The sequence below is a fragment of the Drosophila grimshawi genome, unplaced genomic scaffold, assembly GCF_018153295.1.
Source record: "Drosophila grimshawi isolate 15287-2541.00 unplaced genomic scaffold, ASM1815329v1 contig_311, whole genome shotgun sequence".
NCBI lineage: Eukaryota > Metazoa > Arthropoda > Insecta > Diptera > Drosophilidae > Drosophila > Drosophila grimshawi.
Window position 1 is genome coordinate 2,497,180 of NW_025063098.1, and position 25,297 is coordinate 2,522,476.

Genomic DNA, 25,297 nt, shown 5'->3' on the forward strand with positions numbered 1-25,297 from the left:
GCCAACTGTAATTGTTATGAATTCATACTCTTCGTATGCACTTGCCAAACATCCCCCAATTTGAACAAGGTTCGCCAGCTGACTTTTGGCCAAACATTCAATGCTGCTGACCAACAGCCAACAACAGTTAGTGGCCAGTTAGTGGCCATTGGTGCAGTGTGGCACAAAGAGCAACATTACTGCCACGCTGCACTTGTAAAGTTGCGCAATTCGCCAGCCGAGAGCAGAACGAAGAGAGTCGAAGAGAGAGCAGCACAGCAGTGATTGTGAGCAAAGGCTGTTGTCGCACAGCATCCGCTTCCGTTCGCTCTCAGCTCATTTCGACTTTGCCTGCGGGAAGAGCAGACGCAAAATTTTTCAACACATTCGATTTTTGGCCAAAAGTAAACAAGTGAAAATTAAAAAAGAAATAGAGCAAAATTGTGAAAACTTGTACAACTATTTTGGTTAGTTTGTGAAAATTTGAAAGTGCAACAATGCGCGGCGAGGAGACGTACAGGCGCACCACACGCGAAAAGATTGTGCTGCGTGGCAATACAACCATACGCACCGTGGATTCCACATCCACGTATCTGCCCATGATGAGCGCAGGGTGAGTAATGGCCAGGAACGGTAGACATATGTATATTTTTCCATAACGCGCCTTTAAAGGCGTGCCGGTCCACTTCACAGTGCCTTGACTGCCAACAAAACGAAGCAAGTGCATTTTTTTTCTTCAAGCGTATCGATTTTTATCTCGGGCAGCTGTTTTGTCTATAAGTAGTTATACTATATGGAGGTGACCTTCGTTTGCAGCATTTTCTGCAAAAGCTTTTAAGAATTTATTGACAAGATACTCTCAGCATATATTGTTTTAACGTTAAACAAAAAATAGTATGTAACAAGCCAGAAATTGAATAATTATTAAAGGAAGCCTATGCCGCATGCAAGCGCGCCATTAAAGCCGACAAATACGAGAAGCTTATTATTAAGAAATTATAATAATACAGTAGTCGCTCGACAAGAAAAACAAACTGAAATCATAATCGTCATATGCAATCCATTAATCGTCTTGAAGTACATTGTAAATATATACATACAATTATTAATCGTCTTGAAACACATTGCAAATATATACATACAATTATTATCTTCTTTAAAAAAAGTGTCACTAAATCACAAAATGGTTTTAAGTCATTTAACTCAAAATTTATTTATTTATTAATAAATTGAATGAGCATTTCACCTAATATTATTTGATAAGCTATTGTACATTCAGTTGCCTGTGTATACGGTTATACATATATTAATATACATATATGTGCCTCGGCTAGCCGTGGAAATCGATGCCATCTTAGGTTTGGGTTTGAGCCGACTTCGACTAGCGTGCATTGACCACTGGACTCAGGTGGTGGCAATAAAAGTACAACAACAACAAAAACATCAACAAAAAACTCAAAGCAATACTTCCTTTAACCTCATTTCACATGCACACTTACAGGGAATACACATACACGCTGAAATACCCAGAAACTACCCGCCAAGCGAATAATGAGTATGCCACATTTTGTTGTGGACGCTTGGTCAGTCGTCCAGTTTTGCGGTCAGTTGGCGCACAACCCTTGAGTTGTTTGGTGTATGTGTCGCCTCACTGCGCATCACGTCGTCGTGTTGTGTCTGACAATTCCGTCAGACATTTGTATAAATCAAACATTTTAGTGCGTTTTCAAATTACTAGTGTCTCTCTCTCAGTCATTGTTTGCTGGCGGCCGACAATGTTTAATGCAACTGCTCAAAATTGGTTTGGCATGGGCCAACCGGTTGCTCCACCACCAGCAACTGGCGGCAACGCATCCCAGTTGCTTAACAATAATAATGGCCTGCAGTCGCAATCCTTTATACGTCAACGCACGTTGAACAGCTCTAATCCGGCGCTGGAGCGCACCACTCTGGCACTGCGTCCCCAATCTCCGCCCAATGTTCAAGTGGAATATGAAGTGGCCGTGCCCTTTATGTCTGGCTATAGACACACGCCATATCATTCGCTATGGGATCTACATCAGTGGTAACTATACATTTTAAGGCATTGCAAAGGATTTTCAATCTGACGGGAAAACATATCTAAGGTTGTCCTTTGAACATTTCATTTGCATTAGCTCGGCTCAAGTATTTTCTATTTGTGTTTCAAGCATTGCTAAACAATTTTCTCTTTACTCTTAACGCATGAACATTATTCTTTAAATTTGTTCGATTTGCATCGTAATTGTCTCAGTCCTTAACCTACTATCAGGCGCCTTTCCTGGCCACTTGACGTTTTTGCTAGTCATAATTGCCACTGGTTGTAATTTGCATAAATTGACTGGTTTTTTGCGTTTGATTTTCCATGTAACAAATTAACATAAACACCTCTTTGTTCGTATGTATTTGCCACGACAAGCTCATAAGAATAAAGTGAGGGAAATTATTGAGTTATCAATTAATCTAGATTCTTGTTTTTGATAGTTTACTATTTTCCTATATAGCCTTGTGCCCGTTTGCCTGTCTATCAAACGAACTAAAAATACTAAAAATACGCATTTGTTGTAGTTTATTAGCTATCGATACTCAGAGTCAATAAACATTTTATAGGCCACATAGGCGGATCAGCCGAAATGTAATCAGTCGCTTTTAGTGCCGTAATTAGTGTAGAAGTTGGCCCAGTTTCAACCTAATCTGGCAGGCCACAAATCTCTGGTTGCGGAACGTGGGCGCTTGTTATTTGCCATATCAGAAACATTAACCCAATTGTTTATGGGCGCGCAATAGGAACACATCCGGTCGAAGGCAGCTGCAACAAACATGGCCAACTGCTGCGGCCAACTTAATTAGCTAAAGAAAGAAATACAAAATATTGTAGCATATTTTTTAGCGTGCGGCAATTTTTTGACGGCAGCAATCGAACAAAATGGCATTTGCACCATTGTGCTACAAGTATGACTCTGGCATAAAGGCACTGGAATTACTGTTAATGACGATGACGCATGTAACTGTCAACAATAACAATTGTTGCCGGCGCGTCAATAACCTGGGTGGCATTTTCTCCCGACCAAGTTTATTGAACCCACAACTGTTTTGCATATACATATGTATGTATGTATGTCTTAGTTTGTAAGCGTATGATAGACTCACGAACTTTGGCTTCCTAGAAATTCCTGAGTATTTGATGTGTGTGCGTGTGTGTGTGTGTGCGACAGAGTTAACGACTCAAATGTTGTGTGACAGGGCTAGACAACATTAGACAAACTTTGGCCAGACTAGCAGCGAACACGCAAAGCACATGTTATACCCTATCCCCATTACAAATTTGTGTAAGAAGGTTTTGGAAAATGTAAAATTGTGTATTACGGACAGAAGATGACTATAACTCTTTAAGTATGACTCCTGCTATGTCATTAAATTTAGTATTTATGTATTATACGCAGATTAAGCTTATTTTATATATTCAATTTTCCTATGTTACTTCTGCGTGGGTAGAGCTGAAAAGATAAGTAGTACAATTAATATTTGCAATATGAATTTAGAACTGGTTACAGGGTATATGCAAGTCGGGTTGGCTCGACTCGGACACTCTGACCTGCTCTTGTTGCTGTGGCCAGCTGATAAGGCAAGCAAATGACCTTTGCCAGACAGGGGCCAAGTTGAATGGCGAGCAACATTAATCAGCTGCAATGTTTCAACCTGTATTTTGCAGCTCATCAACGCCACCCACAAACTTATCGCATATGGCGCGCATGATGGACTCGCTGATATTGGACTCACTGTCACCGTTTGCCTTCACCAAAATCACAGCCACCAGTCGTCCAGCGCGCAACACCAATGCTGTGAAGAAACCATCAGCTGAGAGCGTGCATCAGAATCAACAGCATCCACATATCGCCGCCGCGAATCCACATCCGCATCGTCCCGTTAATAATCTGGGAGCAAATGCACCCAATGGCCTGGGCATCGGTGGAGCGCTGCCGTTGCGCAGCAAACAGCGTCTGCCCACACAAGGTTTGTGCCACACATGTTCAATTGCTCGCTCACCCAACAATTAAACACAGTCTTCGATGCAGAGGTAGCCCCCCAGCCACGTTCCAGCCAGCCAGCAATGCCATTTCCCTCGCAACAACAGCAGGACAGTCGCTGGGTCTCCTCACTGCGACGTCGCGACCCGGAGCTGCAACCGACACTGCCCTCCATCAACAGCAACCTGAATAGCAACAGTCTGAGCCAGAGTCATCATGGTAGCGCCGGCAACGTGGGAATGGCGACGAACAGCACGGCTAGCGTTGGCCTGCGCCTGGGTCGACCTGGTAGAGCCTCTGCGCTGACGACAGCCGTGCGCAAGAGTCGCTCTGTGGAACGTTTGCGAGCCCGAAAGCTGAGCACCAGCACACAGCTAACCCTCAAGCAAAGGGCTGTGAAGAAGAACTCACTGGATGAGAACTCGAACTCAGATGATCAGGATGCGACCACTTCGCTGGAGGATAACTCGCACACACAGTCAACCACGCACAACACACCCAGATGTTCGCCCAAAACAAAGGTCAAGCATTTCTCGCCCTTGGGTTATGAGGGACACCTGGTCGATACCCTGGAGAAGGACATACTGCAGCGTCATCCGTGCATCAAATGGACCGATGTAGCTGGCCTCAATGAGGCCAAAACCATATTACAGGTAAATCAAGGGCTAATCTTAATGCCATTGCAGAGAGTATTTTAGTTTCGTCACGAAACATGTAATGCATTTTAGGAGCCAGCTCCGAAACCATAAATCTATATATGTATATATATATATATATATTTATATTTCTTAATAATATTGCAGGAAGCTGTTGTGCTGCCGATTATAATGCCTGAATTCTTCAAAGGCATTCGTCGACCGTGGCGCGGTGTTTTAATGGTGGGTCCGCCGGGCACGGGCAAAACTATGCTGGCCAAAGCCGTGGCCACGGAATGCGGCACCACGTTCTTCAATGTATCCTCATCCACACTGACATCCAAGTACCGTGGCGAAAGCGAGAAACTGGTGCGTCTGCTTTTCGAGATGGCGCGCTTCTATGCGCCGAGCACAATATTTATTGATGAAATCGATGCGCTGTGTGCCTCACGTGGCAGCGACTCGGAGCATGAGGCTAGCCGGCGCTTCAAGGCGGAACTGCTTATTCAAATGGATGGCCTGAATGCGAGCTTGCAGGACGAAAAGGTCATCATGGTGCTGGCGGCCACAAATCATCCCTGGGACATAGATGAGGCTTTCCGCCGGCGCTTCGAGAAACGCATCTACATACCGCTGCCCAATGGTGAGTGCGAGTTCTTATGCGAATCCTAATGCCACCTTTTGCTTATGCTGGTTACTCAAATCCGCAGATGAAACACGCTCAGCGCTGCTTGAGTTATGTCTCAAGGATGTATCGCTGTCGTCTGATCTCAACACGCGCATGATTGGCGATGAGCTGCAGGGCTATTCCGGCTCGGACATCAGCAATGTGTGCCGCGATGCCTCCATGATGGCCATGCGGCGCCTTATTTCTGGTCGCACGCCGCAGCAAATTAAGCAAATACGTCGCGAGGATGCTGATCAACCCATCACACTGCAGGACTTTCTGGATGCACAGCAGCGCACCAAGAAGTCCGTCTCCGCTGACGATGTGGCACGTTTCGAAAAGTGGATGGAGGAATATGGCTCCTGCTAGTTGTACGAATTATGTGCTGGTGCAGCACAATCAGATCTTTAAAGTCCCTCAATATTTACACCCCATACTTATGTACTTCCAATATGCAATCCTTTTTTTAAATATTGTAAAAACAATATATATTTATATATATATGTGTATCGATATATTTATAGCTATAAAACAAGAAATATGTTTTCTAAATGTTAAATTGCTCAAAACCCCACACGCCTCAAATTTTACTCCTCAAACACCCATAAATGCATACAAGCACCACAAATGTAGGTACTTTTTTAATACATATTTATTCGACGGGATCCTATTGTAGGCTTATAGCAACAAATTGTATTTTGTAATCAACATATTTAGAACGGAAAACGCGTAATAAATTAATCAACACCCAAACGGCATTAGTTTTTTTTATAAGTATCTCTAGGCACGAAGCTTATTGATTGTATTTTTGTAATCCTGCTCGATGAGCTCATACTCCTCCTGCAACTGTTCAATGCGCTGCTTATTATTTGGCATGCGTGCGCGCAGCAATTCTGTATCCATCTTATAACGCTCCATTTTCTGCAGATCCTTGATCTGTTTGTAGTAAACGGCATTGAGGCGTTTCTTCACTTCCAGACGGTACGCCTTGTACTCCTTTTCATCATTCAAATTGGTGTAGAAGAGCCGCAGCAGTTCATAGACCTTGCGCACCTGGCGTGGATTCAGTTTCAAAGCCTCACGTGCCTCCCGAACCATCTCCTTGCTAAAACCCTGGCTGATTTCTTCGCGTGCAAAGCATTTTAAATCCAGACACAAACGTGCATCCACAAAATTGCGTAAGCGCTGAAAATCCTCGGATGGATCCTCAACGGTTATATCCACCACATTCTTCTGCGACTGATAGAACTTGTAAATGGTTTTGACCAACTCCGTGGCCAAGCCTAGCTTCTGGAATGGCGGCAAAACGATCATTTGGCTGATGCGTGGTCGCTTGTTTTGCGGATAAGCATAATATTCATAGACTGTGGTATACCCAGCCGTGGCATACTGGAACGATCCATTCTTATTCTTGTATTTCTCATAGCTGCAATAAAATACATTTAAGAAAAAAAGCGCTTGCAATGGAATAGAAAAGTCAACCAACCAAATGAAGTAACACCACTGAGCATCATCCGTGTCTATGTAGGAGGCAGCATCGACAAACCACAGGATAAATGTTTGTAAACGCGCAAAGAATTTCAAAAATGAGGACATCTTATAATCACACTGATAAATCTCAAAAATGCGCTCGCTGCCGTCGTCAGCGCGTTGTGTGTATTCGCTGAGCTTCTCGCCAAACGGCTGGAACTTGTCGGCCTTATCCAACGTCTTAAGAAACTCATCCAGATTAATAAAATAACAGCCGTCGGGCAGGCTTTGGGCAATGGTGGCCACCACGTCGTCGGCTTTGATTTCGCCATCAGAAATTTCATTGACACGCTTCTCGTACTCAATGCCCAGATAGATGTGCAACGGACCCGCCGTATACAATACTCGCACGTGCAAGCCCTGATAGCCAAATATGGTTTCCGATTCGCCAAAAATCTGATGCGCCATGGCTGGATGAAATATTAAAGCGTCATTGTTGATGTCCGCCTTGTCGCGTACTGCAGACACAAAGGAGCCAATGAAAATAATATTCACAACTAATATTGAAAACTCATAACTCACTCAGCTTGAACTCCACTGTTTCTAGTGCGTCGAGCACCAGATCTTGATATTCCTGTATTTGTGCCATTTTGGTGCTAGTCTTTCTGCAGCCCCTCAAATTGGCGCGCAAAATGTGTATGTAGTTGTAGCGTCGGAACAACAAACGCTTGCGACACTGAGCAAGGAATTAATTACAGATACCGCAGCACCGTCTTAAAACGATAAATGCTGTTTACACCCCCGTTTCATATAACGAATTAAGTAAAATTTGTGTGTTTAGCAAACTTTTTGCCGCGGCTTAACAAAGACTGCGAATCTTGAGTGTTGTACAGTGTAGAAAGATGCATTGGCATCAGGGCTGCACAACTTACCTTGCGCTTGTAAATACTGTTATTTTTGCGTTTTCTTAGCTGTAACCGAAATCCTCTTCTGCGAGCCATTTTATGCAATATAAATTAAGAATTTGTGTGAAATTTATTAATTTAACGATTTAACTTGAATTCACGTTTATTTCAATTTGAAGTCGGAACTATTTTTTAGACACTGTTCAACACTAAAATCAGGCGCAGCCAACTTAACGTCATTTGTAAGCAAATTTCTGCAGGGTTTTGATCGAAATTCAACGCATTTTATTTGCTTCGTTGCTAGTAAAACAAGACAAGTATTACAAATAAAGCAAACGAAAAAGGGGTAGCAAATAGTTAAGTTTACCGAATTCAACAACAATAAATACGCTTCGCTTCAGTACCACGTAACAAATTGTAAGTAGCGGCACTTGAAAAGTTGCCTTGTCATAGTAGCGAATTACAACAACAACAACATCAACAAAAATCCTTGCAACTGCTGCAGCATCTAACATGGACACCTACTTGTTCGATGGCGGTCGCATTACAAAAATGGAGGTGGACTACGAGCCCGCCTGCAATGAGAAGATCCCCCTGGCCAAGGAGCTGGCCAAAAAGAATCCTGACGCCTTTCACGAAGCCATCGAAATGATGCTTCAGCTGGAGAAACAAACACGTCTGGGCGCCGACATGTTATCATGCTCGCGTGTCCTGGTCGCCATTTGTCAGATATGCCTACAGGCCGGCAACTGGAATGCATTGAACGAGTACGTCTCGCTGCTGGTGCGTCGCCGCTCGCAACTGAAGCAGGCTGTCGTGAAAATGATACAGGAATGCTGCACATATGTTGACAAGACGCCCGATAAGGAGACTAAGCTGAAGCTTATTGATACACTGCGCTCCGTTACCGAGGGAAAAATCTATGTGGAAATCGAGCGTGCACGTTTAACTAAAATCCTGGCTGATATCAAGGAGTCGGATGGCGATGTGGCCGGTGCTGCATCCGTCATGGAGGAGCTGCAGGTAGAGACCTATGGTTCGATGGACAAGCGCGAGAAGGTCGAGCTAATTTTGGAGCAAATGCGCCTGTGTCTGCTGAAGGAGGACTATGTGTCCACTCAGATCATTGCCAAAAAGATTAGCATCAAGTTCTTCGACGATCCCGCCCAGCATGATCTCAAGTTGAAGTTCTATTATCGAATGATACAACTAAATCGCGATACATCCTTCTTAAATACCTCTCGTCATTATCAAGCTATTGCGGAGCCGCCCCGCAAGAAGGCCCCAGCAGCCGCAGAGTCCACCACCGGTGATGAGAAGAAAAAGGGCGATGACAAAAAGAAAGAGGAGGATGATAAAAAGTCAGAAACCGCCGCTGCACCCGAGCCCGAAATCGAACTGACAGAAGAGCAGAAAAAGGAGCTGACAAACAAGCTGGTTTGTGCCGTTGTCTACTGTGTTCTGGCTCCTTACGACAACGAGCAAAGCGATATGATGGCGCATTTATCAAAGAACAAAAAATTGGAAGATGTTCCCGCCTACAAGTAATATGCACAGGCACATATATAGTATCATTTATTTATTGTATGTTCTTATTTTAAAGGGAAATACTGCGCCTCTTCATGTCCAATGAGCTTATTAATTTCGATACATTCAATGCGGACTTTGGCATGGTCTTGGCGGAGAACGATATGTTCAAGGATACCACCAAGCATAGCAAGAAGTGCATCACTGAGCTGAAAGATCGCTTAATCGAGCACGTAAGAATCTACGAGGAATCTATACACTTATTTTAAAATAGTATTAAAATGGGATTTTTCTTTTCATTTTTAGAATATTCGCATCATTGCGATGTACTATTCACGCCTGCACTTGACGCGTATGAGCGAGCTGTTGAATTTGCCCACAAATCGCTGTGAGGAGTATCTGTCGAAGTTGGCAAACAGCGACACAATACGTGTGAAGATCGACAGACCGGCTGGCATCATTTACTTCACTACAAAGAAGAGTGCCTCTGATATATTGAACAATTGGGCAACCGATGTGAATCAGCTCATGTCGCTCGTTAACAAAACTTGTCACTTGATCAACAAGGAGGAGTGCGTCTATTCGGTTATGTGTGCCGTCGAGGAATAGCATAGCATATTAGATTTATTGTTTTCCTTTTGAAACGTCTGCCCGTACATATACACATTTATTGTAATACTAACTAACCCAGCATTCAGATTCTTTTGCAAATGTTTGTATTCATTGAATGAACTACAACAACAATTAAAAACCAAAACTCAAAATTTAAAACAAGTCACAATTGAGACTGCATTCGCATATATATTTAATCGATTAAAATAGATTTTAAGGGCATTGAAAATGTAAAACTATCGATATTTAATTTGCAGCAATGCAACAACCCTGGTTGACCCCTTGTTGCTTTCTTTGGTCAATGGAAAGAAGAAGATAAAGCTTTGAAGGTGTTTTTTTTATGGTCCATCGCTTAAAATATATAAAACAATTTCGTGAAACGGTGAAAATGCCAAAGGAAGACTGCAAATACTGGGACAAATGCTATCAGCGCAATGAGGCTCATCTAGAGAAATACAATCACCCAGCCAAGAAAACAGAAACGCCAAAATTGGCGCCAAAACGCAAAGCATTAGCCAAGGAGGAAGACGGAGAGAGTCCAAACACAAGCAGCAGAAACGAATCGAGCGAAATGGAAGTGGAATCGGAAAAGGAAAAGAATGTGGGCAACTTTGAATCGGAGACGGCGGAGCTGCAAAAGGAGGCAATGAACAATATAGCCGGCAAAAACTATATGGAAATACTGGAAAAACGCATCCGTTTGTCAGTGCAACAGGAGTACGATAATCTTTGTGAAAGTAATGAATTCATAAGGCACAAGTTTCTAGTGGAGATGCCGCCAGATTTCTTTGAATTCTGGAATTTTATAACCAAACTGAAAAGCGAGAACAGCCTGCAGCATATGGACAAGGTGTTCCAGCTGCAGCTTGTGGGTCCCTTTGAGTTTCTGGCTGGCAAATTCCACAAGGCAAAAATGGGCGAACCTGGCGATTATTTGCGCCACTGGCGCTTCTATTATGATCCGCCAGAATTCCAGACAGTTTTCGTACGCCGAGGCACTGGAGTGCATTACGGCTACTGGCGGGATGTGCCACAAGATAAGGAGCGGCTACTCCTGGCTCGAAATGATGCCACGAGCAGTTGTGAGTTTGAATTTGTGGCTGGCAACATATTTGATGCGTTCCTTTATTATTTAGACCATGATTTTGTGGGCACACCATTCACAGCGGCTCAGGTCTCTGCTACCAAGAAAGCCGTCAAGCAGCACATTAGCTCCAACTCACTGGAGCTGACCCAGCTGGAAAGCTTGAAGAACGATCGTAATAAAAAGGTGATAACCAAGACCTTTCATCGAGCTGGCATTGTGGTGCCGTACGAGCGCAAGTCACAGCAGGGCTATCGTCCATTGATGGTGAGCGATGCGGAGCTAAAGAAAATCTTGGCGCTGTTCGAGCGCAAGGATCTCAAAGATGACAGCGACAATGCAAAGCAGGCCGTGCTGGAGAAATTACAGCCGCTGGTCAATGCGGCCAATATTGCAGTGGATGAATGTGATTTTGGGACTGCTCTAGAGCTGGGCCTGGATCTATTTAGCAGCGGGCATAAGGAGCTGCACATGGTGATCTCCTCGCTGCTGGTGCCCGCCTATTCGCTGCTGTCGCGGCCACAGTTCATCGCCATTGCCAAGGCGCACATGGAGCGGCGTAGCAAGGAGCTCAATTTGAGCATATTTGATGTATTACAATAAGCGAAAATGGAATAAATGCTGTAAAAGTTCTTTTTTAGCCGCAACCATTTATTTAAATATATATATATATAAACAATCACCTAAACTTATGTGCTATCATTTCTACATGTAGAGGTAGGAGCTCTCCTTGGATGGTGGCACATAACGTTCAGAGCACGGCACGCCCAGTTTCTGCAGCAGTTTGAGCACTGGCTGAGCAGCAATCACATCCAGCGGCAGTTTGTCCGTGTAAACAACGTATGAGCTAACGGGCAGCTCCATTTCATTGCGCCAGCAAGCAACTGCAAACGGAACAGAGATTGTATTACTGCTGCGCAAGTGGAGGAGAAACTTGAACTTACTGCCCGCTGCGGCACCAGCGATAAAATTAGGCGCCTCTAACTCACGCACAGATTTATCACCGCCATTACCGCCCACGGAGTGGATAATGGCCACATCCTCCCTGTATCTGTCGATTTCCTCGCTTTTGTAGTCCACCTTGGGCTTCAGCGTGATGGTCAGTACACGCTTTGCCACCTGTGCGTAGGGTATGAGCAGATCTGTTATTTCACCACTGCTGGTCAGATCCTCCTCCAGCACGGCCAGCAGCTGTCCCTTGGCGGCATTCCAATGCAGCGACGAAGATTTCGCTGGTATATCGCAAATCCGCTTCGATTCCTTGAGCAGCGCACCAGTGCAGAATTCATTTATGTGCGGCCCTTCGATGAGCACAAACACATCGCTGACAAGAGGAGTTTCGTCTGCACCCTCTTTAAAGTTTAACTGTGACCTTTGGGAAAGTGTGCTTATGCTTTGAGCATAACTTTAACAACATTAAAAACTGCACACTCACTTCGTGGCCGGCTCAATGCTCTCGAATTCGTCCTCTTCGCAATCATCCCAAAAGGCACGGGAGGATGGTATGTTTACTTCACCAAAGCCGGGACAGCTCATTATGTTCTTTTTTCAAAATGGATTTTTAAAGAAACGAAAAGATTTGCTTTGCAGTTCGGTTAATTTTTTCAAGTCATTTTTAAAAGTATCGAGTACGCATTTATTGATAACTTTGTATGGCAAGTATTTTAAAGTAGCAAGTAACTCAGTAAGCTTAAAAATATTTGAACTCTATTTTTTAAATATACATAAGTGACTGAAAATGGTTAGCACTTTCGTTTTAAAGAAACGAATGCATTTCTGGCGACGACCAAACAATGAAAATTCTCATAAAGCACGAAATTAACGTGACGCAGTCACCGTTACTTGTCACTGTGTGTCGAAAATAGAATAGCGTTCATCAATAGCATCGAGCTTTACGGACACCAATTGGCGGTGCTGTACAGCAACTTTTGTTATCGATAATTTAGCAGGCTTGCTATCGATGCTTTTTACATCCTTACTGAAAGTTTGTCACAAACAAATTGATTTTTCTCCTAAAATAACAATAGCGTCTGAGGACTGGCTTACTTCCTACACGTCGTACACAACAGTAGAAGCGTTTTAAGAGACAAGAATAATAACGAAGATGACAACATCTCAGGTTGACCAGGTAAGCAAGGATTAAAAATTGGAATTCCGCTGTAACCCAGTAAGCAAAAAATTGCCGCCATCATGAAAATCACGTAAAAATCATTCAATTACAGAAACGTGCTCTAATCAAACTAAAGCACGACCTAGAACCATTTCGCAATGCCATTGTGGGTGCCCATGGCGTTCTCACCTGGGAGAAGCAATACTATGCCGGCGTCGTCTTTGGTGCCATCAGCGTGATGTATCTGTTGCTGTGGTACATGGACTTATCCTTTATAACACTCTTCTCATTGCTGGCCCTGTTGGCGTTCTTCATGGATTTTGTGATTCCGACGCTCTCACGCTTTCTCTCCAGCGGTGGCAAATGGGATGGCGAACAGGAGGCCAAATTTGAGGAGGTGTGCGGTCAGCTATATGGCATTAAATCTGCTATTGCCGTCTGGTATGACTATCTGTTCAAGGAGCGCAAGCCAACAATGGTGAGATTTATCTACACATATTTTAAAAAATAATATTAAACTGTTGCTTCTGTAAATAGGTTGTGATTGTAATAAGCCTTGGACTGTTGGCTCTAGCCTGGATTGGGGCCATCATCAACAACCTATTGCTTATGTATTGCGCCACTGTATTGGTGGCAATGTGGCCGGGCTTGAATGAAAAGAATGTGTTCAAGTCCATCACCCAGAATGCTTCCAAAATAATCAAAGAGAAGATTCAATATGGCAAAAAGAAGCTCCAGTAGATTGCAATTTATTTAAATATATATTATGGATTATGAAATGGAACTTGTCGTGCACAAATCCACACACTATCACTTACTCATATACTCATAGCTCACCAGATTTGACCAAAAAAAACAGGAACATAATATAAATACTAAGTCATTTACTTGCCATCTCACACACCTACACACACTCACACACATTACATTAATCAAGCAAGTTAGTATATATATCATAATGCTAAGAATACTATGCGCATATTGAAATAATATCATTCACATGACTAGCTAAAAACCTTGACTTAAACATAAGCCAACAGGGAATCCTATACACCACCGCATTTCTAACTTTAAGTTTGTATAGGGGCCCCGCAAAAGATTCTCAAAGAAAGACATTTTTGTGATTATTTGTGAGTTACTTGGAAATTTAATGATAATCCTGCATAAGAATACAAGCTTAGGCGTCTATTTATGTTTCAATAAAGTTTTGATGTGATTTCATCATTTTTTTTTCCTCTGCCTCCCTTTTTACTAATTACTTGCCACGCCCCTCCCGTGATCTGGAACGTGTGCGGGAACGCGCATGTTTACTCTTTTTGGTTTTCCTTTTGTGTTTGCTCCGATGACGATGTCGCGAGCACTCGCCTATGCTGCCGTCACTCTCCTCGCCGCTGCTCGAGGAGTGACGATGACGATGGGATTTACTTTTAGATTTCTTGGACTTGCTTTTCTTCGATTTACTACTACTGCTCTTAGATTTAATTTTCTTCTTGCGCTCATAAGCTGAATCAGAATCACTCTCGGTTGATTCACCTGTATCCTCAGCTTCGTCAGAGCTGCTTTGCTGCCGTCGTCGGCTGCTCGATTTTGATGTGCTACTGGCGTCTTGAACACGTTGTTGCTGATACCGACTATAGCTGCTGTTGCCTTCACCCCTGTGGAGTTTGCGTTCCTCATGCTTGTAACTTGAGCTTGAACTGCGTTCCTCTTTGTAGTCCCTGCTCTCAGTTCGTTGATCTTCAGGCTTGACACTTCGCTGCTCTGTCTTATATGGCTTGCGATCTTCATCCTTCAACCTATACAACTTGCGCTCCTCATCACGTTGCCTTTCGTTACGCTCTGATTTAGCGCTGGATCGTTCAGTTGATTTTTCCCGCTTGATCACAATTTGACCGTGTTCGTTCTCATGTTTTTTGAACTCCTCGTATTTAGCCGAATCTGTAAGCAATCGAAACTATTATTTATCTTTTGCTTAATCTATTCTACAATTTATGCTGATTGGTACGTACTTATGCACTTGGCATATTGTGCGTACTCCTTGCGCGACACGGGCTGACAGAGGAACTCGTTGAACGCCTCCTTGGCGCCTCCAATAGCCATTTTGACAATAACACGACCTGCATGATCGTCGAATCCTTCGATTTGTCCATATTGGTCCTTTTGTTTGCCACCCAAGATGCGTACAAAAGCTTGTTTTTTTATTTCCAGCACTTCATTCTTCTCTGGCTGCACAAGCAACGCCTTCGGCTTGAGTGCCTTGTCAGCGCCCAGGCCCATGCCTTTGGGTCGCAAGAATGGCGCATCATCTATCGGTGCGGCTCCCTTTTTTTTGGAGACTGGCGGTGGATCGACCCAGCCCATGCCACGCAGCATGGCCAGACCAAAGTGTTGTATAGGTATGTTGTCATAGTCATTAAGGGTCGCCTCCTTGGCACCATCCAGAGGCAGTTCATCAGCTTTTAGCGCCGGCAATACAAGTTTTTCACCTTCACCAACATTATTGCTGTTGCCTTGTGCGGCGTCGAGTAGTTCCCGTGCAGCTCGTTGTTCTAAGCTGGCGCTTTCTCCATTTGCTGTCACTTCAGCTATGGATTGCGCTTCGACAGCCGACTCCTCCGGTTCGGGATCATCCTCGCCGAGCAGGACTGCGCGTCGTTTCATTAGACTTGCCAGTGCCGTGGAGGTCTTCTGATTTGTTTGCATTTGTATGACAAGTGGAGTAGCTTCCAGTTTTTCTCTGGAACAAGGGAATGTATAATTTGACTTTGTTTCGTTTTATGTTAATGCCGGACTTACGCCACAAGCTTGATTTCCTTGCCTTCGAGGCATTTTATAAGCTCCACTTTGTTCTCTTCTTTTGTCGCTTTGCTAGGCAATATATTTGGCTTCTTGGCAACTTTGCTAAAGCCAAAGGATATCTTTTTGGCTTCCATAGCGCAGAGTTTGGCACAAATTGCCGCTTGAAAACGTTTATATACAAAAAACGCAACAGCTGATCGCTTGGCGATGCCAGAGTGTGCAAAGAAATCGATTGTGCGTCTATATCGAGTCTGTTATTTAATACAATTAAATTAATTTAAATTACTGGCATATTTGATTTCAATTAAACTGTAAGTAAACGTAAGTTATGGCTAATATTAGTTATGAAATTTGGTTTTATTAATTTACGGCTACAGTTTGTGTTATCGAAACTTCTCGAATCGTGTGTGTCAGCGCTACCTAACCTCAAAAACAAACGTCACTCATTCTCTTTCGAACAGCGGCAACAGCAATAACGTGAGGCACGAGTTCTATTATTTTCACATAGAAATTAATTAAAAACAGCGATAAATATGTTTGGTGGACAACAACCAATACTCGTGTTGAGTGAGTACACAATTTTCATGCATTTACCACCATTTACTATCTTATTTTGTACACATAGGTCAAAACACAAAAAGAGAATCGGGCCGCAAAGTGCAGTTGGAGAATATTCAAGCCGGAAAGGTATGAGTGTGTGTGTCTGTGCCTGTGTGTGCGTGTATGTGACTCACATGTCTGCGTTTGCTGACCATCTGTTGAGAAGATTGTAATAGTGTTGGCTCTTTTTAGGCAATTGCTGATGTGATACGCACCTGCCTGGGCCCACAGGCCATGCTGAAAATGCTGATGGATCCCATGGGTGGTATTGTTATGACCAATGATGGTAACGCCATATTGCGTGAGATCACCGTGCAGCATCCGGCTGCGAAGAGCATGATTGAGATTGCCCGCACACAGGACGAGGAGGTTGGCGATGGCACCACCTCGGTTATTGTTCTCGCCGGTGAGATGCTCGCCGCCGCTGAGCCATTCCTGCAACAGCAAATCCATCCGACTGTGATCATTCGTGCCTATCGCGAGGCCCTCGAGGACATTGTCAACTATTTGCAGTCTGATTTGAGTGTGCAACTGGATGTCAAGGATAAGACCAAAATGGCCGATGTGGTCAAAGCATGCGTCGGCACCAAATTCATTGGCAAGTGGTCCGACATGGCTGTCAAAATTGCACTGGATGCCGTTGAAACGGTCACCCTCAATGAGAATGGACGTTTGGAGGTTGACATCAAGCGGTGAGTGTTTTCATTTTTTATACTCTGCAACTCTTCAAATTTGGTCAAAAAATAACATCCCCTAATTCCGCCTAGGCCATTTTCAGTACTGTCATATCGTTTTCCTAATCGAATTTTGTATGCATTTTTTTAGCTATGCCAAAGTGGAGAAGATTCCTGGTGGCGCTATTGAAGATTCCTGTGTGCTGAAGGGTGTCATGATTAACAAGGATGTGACGCATCCCAAGATGCGTCGCTACATTGAGAATCCACGCATTGTGCTGCTGGATTGCTCGCTGGAGTACAAGAAGGGCGAGAGCCAGACAAATGTGGAGATCATTGGTGAACAGGACTTCACTCGCATGCTCCAAATCGAAGAGGAGTTTGTGCAGCGCGTCTGCGCTGACATAATCGCCGTCAAGCCAGATATTGTGTTCACCGAAAAGGGTGTCTCCGATCTGGCCCAGCACTATCTGCTCAAGGCGGGCATCACGGCCATCCGACGACTGCGCAAGACGGACAACTTGCGTATTGCGCGCGCCTGTGGTGCGACTATTGTGAATCGCACTGAGGAGCTGACCGACAAGGATGTGGGCACCGGTGCCGGACTCTTTGAAATCAAGAAAATTGGCGATGAGTATTTCACGTTTGTTACACAGTGCAAGGATCCCAAAGCCTGCACCATATTGCTGCGCGGTGCCAGCAAGGACATTCTCAATGAAACGGAGCGTAATCTTCAGGATGCTCTGCATGTGGCACGCAATTTGGTGCTGGAGCCACGTCTCGTGGCCGGTGGTGGCGCTGTCGAAATGGCTGCCTCCCAGCTGCTCACCCGTAAGCAGGTGAAAGGTCCATACACGGCCGTGGCACACGCCCTGGAAATCATACCACGTACACTGGCCCAAAATTGTGGCGCCAATACCATTCGTGCATTGACCGCTCTGCGCGCCAAGCATGCCTCCCACACGGCCGCCGGCGTCTGTCCCTGGGGCATTGATGGCGAATCGGGCGAAATTGTCGACATGAATGTGAAGAACATCTGGGAGCCGCTTGCCGTCAAGTTGCAAATATACAAAACGGCTGTGGAGACAGCCATTCTGCTGTTACGCATTGATGACATTGTCTCCGGCTCAAAGAAGCGCGGCGGCAACGAGCCCACCAACCCGGCTGCCATGGCTCAGGGTCATGAGTAGGGCATAAAGAACAACAAATACACGTGTATTAATAATGCTTACCTTAATACTTAATTTAACACACACAACAAACAAAACACACACAACAAACAAAACACACACAACAAACAAAACACACACAACAAACAAAACACACACAACGCAAACACTTCAAATGTTTAACATTTCGCCTGCCCCCCTCTCTTCACATACAAAATTTTTGTTGCATTTGCTCTCATTAACAGTACACAAATAAAAATAATAATAAAACACAATAAATTCGTTTGTATATTGTTTATATTATTTAAAAAACAATAATGTTTTATATAAAAATGGGAAATAATCATTCATCTCTGGCAAATCATGGCAAAAAACTGGCACTACTGACACCATTTCAACAAGTAAAAATGTTCTTATATTGATTATTTTTAGTCTTGCTTTAATATTTTATCGTACAGACGCTCGTCCATTAGCTTCAGCACCTCCAGGCCAATCGACGTGAATTGGGGCTGCAAATAGCGTGCGAACAGTTCCAAGCAGTTGGGCTCAACCTGATCCGGAGCCAGTTGCAAATGGTGTTGCAACCACTGCAGCAGTGGCGGCTTATGGGAATGCACAATGCTGGGCACGCTGAGCAGCAGTTCGGTTTGTTTCACAGCTGCGGCGTAGGTCTCATCGCTCTCCGCATGACAGGCCAAGTAGAGCATTTCGTGGGGTTGCTTTTGTGTGGTATCCACCTGCTTCAAGCTGCTGACCAGCTGATGAGCCGTATTGAGTTTGTACCAGCGCAGCTTGTGCAGCAATCGCAGTCGCCAGCGAGGCAGCAGCTGCATTTCCAGGGCCTGCTGATGCAGCGTGGAGTTCGTGCACCAAACGGCCACCAAGGTGTGCCTGTGTGTGAGCTCGCTGAGCGGCAACAGAGTCAGCTGCTCATTGTCAAGCATGGCATAGCCCAGCTGCTGCTTGACACGGTTAAGTCGGCGTATATATTTATTCCGCCACGGCGGATCGATTACAATTAAATCATAACTGGGCAACAGTTGGGGCAACAACGCTCTTAGCTGATCCACATTGTGGTTGTAGAAGCGTGCTGCATGCGGTATAATGAAAGTACTGCCCATTCTATCCGACGTGTGGTACTTTTGAAATTTGCCACTTGTGTTGCTGCCGTGCAACTGTGGCAGTGTGTACTCATCTTCCCAGTGGCGGGGTAGTGCTGCCACATTGTCGCCGCATTCTGCGGGCACCAGCAGATTCAGGTACTCGTTTACGTTGTCTACTTCTGCAATGGTCGCAGTTTCTTTGAATTTGCGTTTGCGTTTCTTCTGGCATTGCTGTGGCTGCGGCGTTGCTTTCGGTTGAAATTGAAACAATTGTGACTTCAGTTCAAAAGTCTCGACATCATTCACGCTTGCACTGTAAGCGTTATTAATTAATTGCCTATGATTAAGCAGAAGAGCGTGTTTTTCCTTGTCTTTCTCTGACTGTAATTGCTGCATGTTGATCTATTTGGTTTTAAAAGTATCGATACTTTGCTATCGATTCCTTCAGCTGTTTAAACTCGTAGCTATTTGGCATTAAAAGTTATTTTGAAGTAAATTATTACTTATTATTATCGTTACACGAAAAGTGTTACTCGCTACTAAAAATATATCGTTTTACTAATTCGTAGTTTTCCTCCTTGAGATAGTTTCGTATGTGCACAAGTAAATCTACGTGCAGTTTTCGCAGCGTGTGTCGATCATAGAAATTGAGCTCTTCGCTTGAATGCTGAGCAACAGCTTTTAGCATGCTTTCAATCCGTTGCCTTGGATAATGACAGCGTATGGGACTTTGTTTCCGATGCCTGGGTAACAAAAACATGGATGGAAACGATTTTATGGGAAACTTTTTGGGTGGCAAACTTTTGTGTACATTCATTTTAAATATCTTTACTTGCTCATTCTGCAATTTTGCGGCAAGTCTACATAAATCGTCTAGAAACTCCCTAGTCTCATCCATGTCAAGCTCTTGAGAATTGTAGAAACAAATAACAAGGTCCGCTTGCTCCCCGTAAATGAGTTCATTAAAGTTGGATAAGTCTACATCCGGCACAGGCAGCCAATCCTCAAATCCCAACTCTTGTTCTATTGATTCAGTCAGCAATTGGTCACAAAATGCCTGAAGATTTTCCAAGCATGGCGTTTTCGGTCCTTTGGCACTACCTAAAAAATGTACCTTACCAGCTGCACTTATTCCAAAAATCAATGGAGGCGATTGAATGGAGAAGCTAGTGTGACCACGCCATAAGGAGAATCCGTTCAGGTCAAAAGCATATGCAGCCCAAAGATCGTCCACAAAAAACGTTATTTTCTCTCCATACGAGTGCGGAGCTGCAATTTGATAGAGCAATTCTACCCAATGCCTCAATCCATCTACATCGTCGGCGAACAAATGCAGTCCTATAATCATTGGTCGCTTCTTCATTTTAAGTTTTAGAACCAGCAGTTTTTCCCCCAGCCGTTTCAATCGCTCTGCGTGCAGCGGCGCTAACCAACTGTTGTAATTAGCCGGCAGAGGCTTGTATCCGCACATATCCTCTCTGGAATAATGGAAGTTGCTCATGTTTGTTGGCAGCTGAGCGTCAAAGTTAAACTGATGCATAAGTGAATTACACAATTGATAAATTGATGTCTGCAGTGTGACTCACTTGAGAGCTTCAAAGCTTAATGGTTTCTGTGCTTTTCACTAATTATTTTTGCAAGTTTTTCCAAATTATTTCACTTAACTATATATTAAAAGGAAAAGTTGGTTTTTAAAATCTTATTTGATGTTTTTACATTAAATTAGTATATTTAAAAACTAACTAAAACAATATTAAGTCTTTTTAAATCTGTTCCGTCGAACTTTTGAATAAATATCGAATATCGCAGAGTGTGTTTTCCGGGACTCTAGGTTCTCCCAGTCCATCATAGTCCCTTAGTTCCGGATTCCTGCCCTGGGCAATATAGTGCAGATAGTTTCGTGTACTATCCAGCCTTCCCTGATACTTAGAACTCCAGCCATCTGGACGATTCGTTGCAAACGTGATGGTGCCTTCAAAACTGTTTAGTTTCGACCATCTCTCGACATCAATGCCCAGATAATTATGTGCTTTATTTACGATGATAACAATTACATCTTCATTGGCCAGCAGTTTAGACAGCTTTCGCAGCTTGCCCAATTGCAGTGTCCAATAATAGCAAGCGGGATCGTAGAACATTATAAAATAGTCCTTACTGTATTTATCTTTTAGATAATACATGTTTTGGGGTGGCAAATCTAACTCTGGGCTGGGCTCCAATACAAGTGCCTGAAACATTTTACCCTGAATCAGCAGTTCAGAAAAGTCCTTCAGATATTTGTAGTTGAAGAACATTTGCATGGTGTATATATGGTTATCCTTGTCGATGCCATAGAGCCGGGGTGGAACATCCGCTCGAAAACTACCAAAATCATCGATACTTAACGACTCGTGAAAGGTAGAAATAGTTGTTATATCTTGAGTTTTAAATGTAATCCGATCTGCATATTCCAGTGCCAATTTATCAAGCAAACTAATCCATTTGTTTAGTTCCTTAAAATGACTGTCAAAATAGTGGAAAGCCACAATTTGCAGATATTTAAATGACTGCACTTCGGTTGGCGATAGCATTTTCTTTTTGTTAAGTAAACAAAACTAACTTAAACAAAACAACAGCTGCAAGCCAAATGAATGAGTTGAAGCTTTTCATTATAAAGCAGTTTATTTCACAACGAGCAAAAGCTCGGCAGACAGTGGGACACAGTTGTGTTCAAATTGTAGAAAAGCTGCAAGCAACATTATAAAAAATAGTTTGGTAACTTAAAATAATTATCAGTATGGAATTTTACAAACTCTTACAGATTTATATCTGGTACTGTAGCCACTTGTTGTATTTAAATTAAATAGTTTCATATTTTAACAATTACAAGCAAATGGGATATTGGGTTTGAGCTCGATGGAACACAAATTACTAGAGTGGTTTTTGTAATAAACTTTTTTAAATACATGTAACTAGATTTCGTAGACATTTAAAATATTTGCCCAACATTACAATTATGTAAATGAATACCAGCAATAATTGCATTTAAATAAGAAATAACATTCCGTGAATCATGCATTTTTGAGTAGTTTTTAAATTAAATTTGTATTATCAGATACATATTAACTTAAAACAAAAACCCGTACTAAAATTATGATAACTAATTAACAGAGAAACTATGCTTAATATCATTTACAGCGTTTTGTTTGTAAATTGCATATAAAAAATATATTCTGTGCAGTTAACTTTCCCACTACTTACAACTAGAAATATAATTACAGCAGCTCGTATTAGAAGCGCACTTGACTCAGCTTGTCGTATATGCTAAAGTACAAGGCCGTCGTCAAGCTTGACTTGAGGAGCGTGGGAGCCACGCCCTTGTATAGACCGCGGACGCCCTCCTGTCGCACCGTCTGCTGCAGACAGTCCCAGACACCGTTGCATTGCAGGGTCTGTCCGAAAGTCTGTCGATTTCGCTCAAAGCCTCGGATTTGCAGTCGCTTTTTGATTAAATCGAACGGATACACAATTGTCTTGGACAGCATGCCCGATGAGGCGCCCAACACTAAAAGCGTCCATGTCGGCAATTTGCTGCGATCTTCCACCTCGAAGAAATTGCACGCTGACTCGCTGAACAAACGATACGCCATAAAATTGGTGCCCATCAGCGGGGCAATCTGCAACAGTGCCGAGGACAAGCCGCGGTACATGCCGCGCGTTCCCTCCTGCCGCATAATTGCAGTGACAGCGCGCGTTGCATTGCTGCGAAGAAAGTGAAGATTATATATTCATACACATTTAAATTGGGACACAGTCGAGATTGGGCGATCTTATCTCCCAAGAAAGAAGATATTTATAGACTAAAATCAGCAGTTTTAAAAGGCAAGAAATTTGAATTCGAACTGCATTAAAATGATATGTTACCGATATCCTTTGCTAGTGTCCTGCGCGATGAGACGCGTCCGTATAACATCCAGCGGTGTGGAGATGATAACTGCTGCAGCGCCGGCAGCGGCTCCGCAAATGAAATTCGATTGATGCGTGTGATCCTTGAGGTAATTGGTTTGCTTGGCCAGCAGGCTCAGTTGCTCATACGTCCAAAATTGACAGATGCCGTACATGATGCTTAGCACCTGGGCGGGATTGTGACCCTTCCAGAAGGCCATCACTCCCTCCTCGCGATAAATAGTACGCACCGCCTGCGTGATGGATGTGTATTTGGACGACTGTGCTTGCACTTGCTTCACAGCGCTCTCGCTGTTTGGCTGGATGATCAGTTGTTGTCGAGTGGCTCCCAGCGGTTCCACCTGTAGCTGAAAACGTATCTTGAGCACATCCAGCGGCTGGCAGGTGGAACGCGTAATTGCGGCCGCCATGCCGCCAGCAACAATCTGATGTAATTGCTCCCGTGTGCTGTGCCTGCGCCGTGGACTCACAGTGGGCGTTGTGGGTGTGGCTGACGCTGAGGCGGCACCACTGGTGCTTGTTACGGCCGGCGTCATATCGATCACTGACTGTCGTCTCTTCGACTGTCTGTATCGATGTCAATGGCTCTGTGTGTGTGTGCGTGTGCGTGTGTGTATGTGATTGTGTGAGTGCGCGTATGCGTATGTGCTTGTTTTCGTGCTGATTTCACTTTTATTGCTGCGGCTGCGTCTTCAATGGAATTTCTGTAAATCATACAAACAACAACAACAGTTTCAACATCGGCATTTATTTGCTGTTAGACAAACAAAATAGGTTTAAACTCGACTCAAATAAAAAAAAAAACCATTGTTCAAGGTGCGCTTCGCGGTGTCATCAAATTGTTTTTGTTTGGACTGTCATCAAATGGTTGGCAAATTAATGTGTGAAACAAGCAAGCAGAGTCATCTGTAAGCTGTCGAAGATTGAATGCCCTAAATAGATGCAAGTTGCAAGATATACAATATACTGTTGGGAGCACAAAAAATGCTCATAACAAAAAAATCAACGTTGTATTGAAAAGAAAAGGGGTATTTTTATGCGAGAAATGCATTTAAGACCAACATTTCAATACCTTATGGGAACGAATGTGCTTTTGAAAATGCGTTACATATTTTGTGAGAAAATTGAAATACCTTCTGGAAGAGTATGAGAATTATGCGTTGAGATCAAGTTGGTAGATTGCGGGCTAAACTAACAAGCTGTCATGTCAGCCAGGTCGCGTTTCAGTCGCTTGTCACACTAATTTTCTATAGTCGCTGTGCGCGCTTACGCGCCATTTCCGACACAGTCCCAAAATTCTTCAAGCATTCAGAGATTCATTCATACATTCAGTAAATTATTCAAGGAGGTCGTCTTTATCAGCGATTTCGATTTCACTTTTGTTACTGCTGTGTCGCTGCTGGCTGGCTGTTGCCAGGTCCAATGCTGCTATTGAAGGCAGGCCAAGATAAAGCCGTTGCATTTGTTATGCATATTAAGCGAGTAAGCCTCACCTTTACAAAATATTCCAAATATGCACGATTCTCGTCAGTAATTTCGACCGTCCGCCGCCAGAGTGCAGCGTCAACTGTTGGGCAGCACGACGCTTCTTCATTACAAATTACAAGTAACGGCCATGCGATTGCGTCAAAACTTTCTTTTGCTGTGCGCGCTCGTGTGTGTAATAACTGTAAACTGCCACTCTCCGATATTGCTGCTGCAGCCAATGCGAAAGATATTACAAACCGGTTTTTCTCACTCTTTTCGGCCACACGAATTAAGTTGAAAACAAAACTTTCTGCCCCAAGTTACGTCAAGTGCATTTCTAAAACAGCTGTTGCTTATTCAATGTTAACAGCTGGGGGCACTCAAATCATTTAACATCTGCTGATATGTTATTAACAGTCATTGATATTATTAATGTAGCTCAGTGGGATATTTTGTAAACAAATTAATAAAATTTACTTAATCTCCACATCTTCTGAAATAGAAT

At 43.5% G+C, this 25,297-nt stretch overlaps 12 protein-coding genes across 16 annotated transcripts; 5 read left to right on the forward strand and 7 right to left on the reverse strand.

Annotated features, from left to right (window-relative positions):
* Nucleotides 1-380: 380 nt before the first annotated feature.
* On the forward strand, nucleotides 381-6,080 carry LOC6563115 (katanin p60 ATPase-containing subunit A1). Of its 4 annotated transcripts, none has more exons than XM_032736974.2 (5): nucleotides 381-592; nucleotides 3,710-4,011; nucleotides 4,062-4,678; nucleotides 4,829-5,303; nucleotides 5,371-6,080. In XM_032736974.2, the coding sequence occupies exons 1-5, from the start codon at nucleotides 477-479 to the stop codon at nucleotides 5,694-5,696; spliced, it is 1,836 nt and encodes a 611-aa protein (XP_032592865.1). In that variant the 5' UTR covers nucleotides 381-476; the 3' UTR covers nucleotides 5,697-6,080. The 4 variants fall into 4 exon arrangements, with proteins under 4 accessions (XP_032592865.1, XP_001990598.1, XP_032592863.1 ...); XM_001990562.3 differs by having other exon boundaries at nucleotides 382-592; nucleotides 4,074-4,678; XM_032736972.2 differs by lacking the exon at nucleotides 381-592 and adding an exon at nucleotides 1,684-2,044.
* On the reverse strand, nucleotides 5,962-7,779 carry LOC6563114 (histone acetyltransferase type B catalytic subunit). The gene is made up of 4 exons (XM_001990561.3): nucleotides 7,730-7,779; nucleotides 7,380-7,533; nucleotides 6,814-7,315; nucleotides 5,962-6,753 (listed from the first exon to the last, which is right to left on the reverse strand). Exons 2-4 carry the CDS (start codon nucleotides 7,444-7,446, stop codon nucleotides 6,108-6,110), a joined length of 1,215 nt encoding a protein of 404 aa, XP_001990597.2. The 5' UTR covers nucleotides 7,447-7,533; nucleotides 7,730-7,779; the 3' UTR covers nucleotides 5,962-6,107.
* A 159-nt stretch (nucleotides 7,780-7,938) lies between these two features.
* LOC6563113 (26S proteasome non-ATPase regulatory subunit 12) lies at nucleotides 7,939-10,003 on the forward strand. Its single transcript, XM_001990560.2, has 4 exons — nucleotides 7,939-8,119; nucleotides 8,208-9,246; nucleotides 9,306-9,462; nucleotides 9,536-10,003. The coding sequence occupies exons 2-4, from the start codon at nucleotides 8,216-8,218 to the stop codon at nucleotides 9,836-9,838; spliced, it is 1,491 nt and encodes a 496-aa protein (XP_001990596.1). The 5' UTR covers nucleotides 7,939-8,119; nucleotides 8,208-8,215; the 3' UTR covers nucleotides 9,839-10,003.
* A 143-nt stretch (nucleotides 10,004-10,146) lies between these two features.
* Nucleotides 10,147-11,557, forward strand: LOC6563112 (histone PARylation factor 1-like). The gene has a single exon (XM_001990559.2). The coding sequence runs from the start codon at nucleotides 10,182-10,184 to the stop codon at nucleotides 11,526-11,528; it is 1,347 nt and encodes a 448-aa protein (XP_001990595.2). The 5' UTR covers nucleotides 10,147-10,181; the 3' UTR covers nucleotides 11,529-11,557.
* Nucleotides 11,555-12,545, reverse strand: LOC6563111. The gene is made up of 3 exons (XM_001990558.3): nucleotides 12,361-12,545; nucleotides 11,870-12,297; nucleotides 11,555-11,809 (listed from the first exon to the last, which is right to left on the reverse strand). The coding sequence occupies exons 1-3, from the start codon at nucleotides 12,459-12,461 to the stop codon at nucleotides 11,631-11,633; spliced, it is 708 nt and encodes a 235-aa protein (XP_001990594.1). The 5' UTR covers nucleotides 12,462-12,545; the 3' UTR covers nucleotides 11,555-11,630.
* Nucleotides 12,546-12,889: 344 nt separating this feature from the next.
* Nucleotides 12,890-14,256, forward strand: LOC6563110 (ADP-ribosylation factor-like protein 6-interacting protein 1). Its single transcript, XM_001990557.3, has 3 exons — nucleotides 12,890-13,053; nucleotides 13,148-13,513; nucleotides 13,573-14,256. The coding sequence occupies exons 1-3, from the start codon at nucleotides 13,030-13,032 to the stop codon at nucleotides 13,774-13,776; spliced, it is 594 nt and encodes a 197-aa protein (XP_001990593.1). The 5' UTR covers nucleotides 12,890-13,029; the 3' UTR covers nucleotides 13,777-14,256.
* Nucleotides 14,257-14,266: 10 nt separating this feature from the next.
* On the reverse strand, nucleotides 14,267-16,077 carry LOC6563246 (G-patch domain and KOW motifs-containing protein). Of its 2 annotated transcripts, none has more exons than XM_001990556.2 (3): nucleotides 15,832-16,062; nucleotides 15,045-15,772; nucleotides 14,267-14,973 (listed from the first exon to the last, which is right to left on the reverse strand). In XM_001990556.2, the coding sequence occupies exons 1-3, from the start codon at nucleotides 15,966-15,968 to the stop codon at nucleotides 14,291-14,293; spliced, it is 1,548 nt and encodes a 515-aa protein (XP_001990592.1). In that variant the 5' UTR covers nucleotides 15,969-16,062; the 3' UTR covers nucleotides 14,267-14,290. The 2 variants fall into 2 exon arrangements, with proteins under 2 accessions (XP_001990592.1, XP_032592867.1); XM_032736976.2 differs by having other exon boundaries at nucleotides 14,926-14,989; nucleotides 15,832-16,077.
* Nucleotides 16,078-16,216: 139 nt separating this feature from the next.
* Nucleotides 16,217-18,530, forward strand: LOC6563245 (T-complex protein 1 subunit gamma). Its single transcript, XM_001990555.3, has 4 exons — nucleotides 16,217-16,401; nucleotides 16,460-16,521; nucleotides 16,627-17,126; nucleotides 17,260-18,530. The coding sequence occupies exons 1-4, from the start codon at nucleotides 16,368-16,370 to the stop codon at nucleotides 18,296-18,298; spliced, it is 1,635 nt and encodes a 544-aa protein (XP_001990591.1). The 5' UTR covers nucleotides 16,217-16,367; the 3' UTR covers nucleotides 18,299-18,530.
* A 49-nt stretch (nucleotides 18,531-18,579) lies between these two features.
* Nucleotides 18,580-19,845, reverse strand: LOC6563244 (N(6)-adenine-specific methyltransferase METTL4). Its single transcript, XM_001990554.3, has one exon. The coding sequence runs from the start codon at nucleotides 19,774-19,776 to the stop codon at nucleotides 18,706-18,708; it is 1,071 nt and encodes a 356-aa protein (XP_001990590.1). The 5' UTR covers nucleotides 19,777-19,845; the 3' UTR covers nucleotides 18,580-18,705.
* On the reverse strand, nucleotides 19,828-20,862 carry LOC6563243. Its single transcript, XM_001990553.3, has one exon. The coding sequence runs from the start codon at nucleotides 20,849-20,851 to the stop codon at nucleotides 19,910-19,912; it is 942 nt and encodes a 313-aa protein (XP_001990589.1). The 5' UTR covers nucleotides 20,852-20,862; the 3' UTR covers nucleotides 19,828-19,909.
* Nucleotides 20,863-21,094: 232 nt separating this feature from the next.
* On the reverse strand, nucleotides 21,095-21,950 carry LOC6563242. The gene has a single exon (XM_001990552.2). The coding sequence runs from the start codon at nucleotides 21,948-21,950 to the stop codon at nucleotides 21,144-21,146; it is 807 nt and encodes a 268-aa protein (XP_001990588.1). The 3' UTR covers nucleotides 21,095-21,143.
* Nucleotides 21,951-22,011: 61 nt separating this feature from the next.
* Nucleotides 22,012-25,151, reverse strand: LOC6563241 (mitochondrial thiamine pyrophosphate carrier). The gene is made up of 3 exons (XM_001990551.2): nucleotides 24,819-25,151; nucleotides 23,284-24,029; nucleotides 22,012-23,121 (listed from the first exon to the last, which is right to left on the reverse strand). Exons 2-3 carry the CDS (start codon nucleotides 23,859-23,861, stop codon nucleotides 22,650-22,652), a joined length of 1,050 nt encoding a protein of 349 aa, XP_001990587.1. The 5' UTR covers nucleotides 23,862-24,029; nucleotides 24,819-25,151; the 3' UTR covers nucleotides 22,012-22,649.
* Nucleotides 25,152-25,297: the final 146 nt, after the last annotated feature.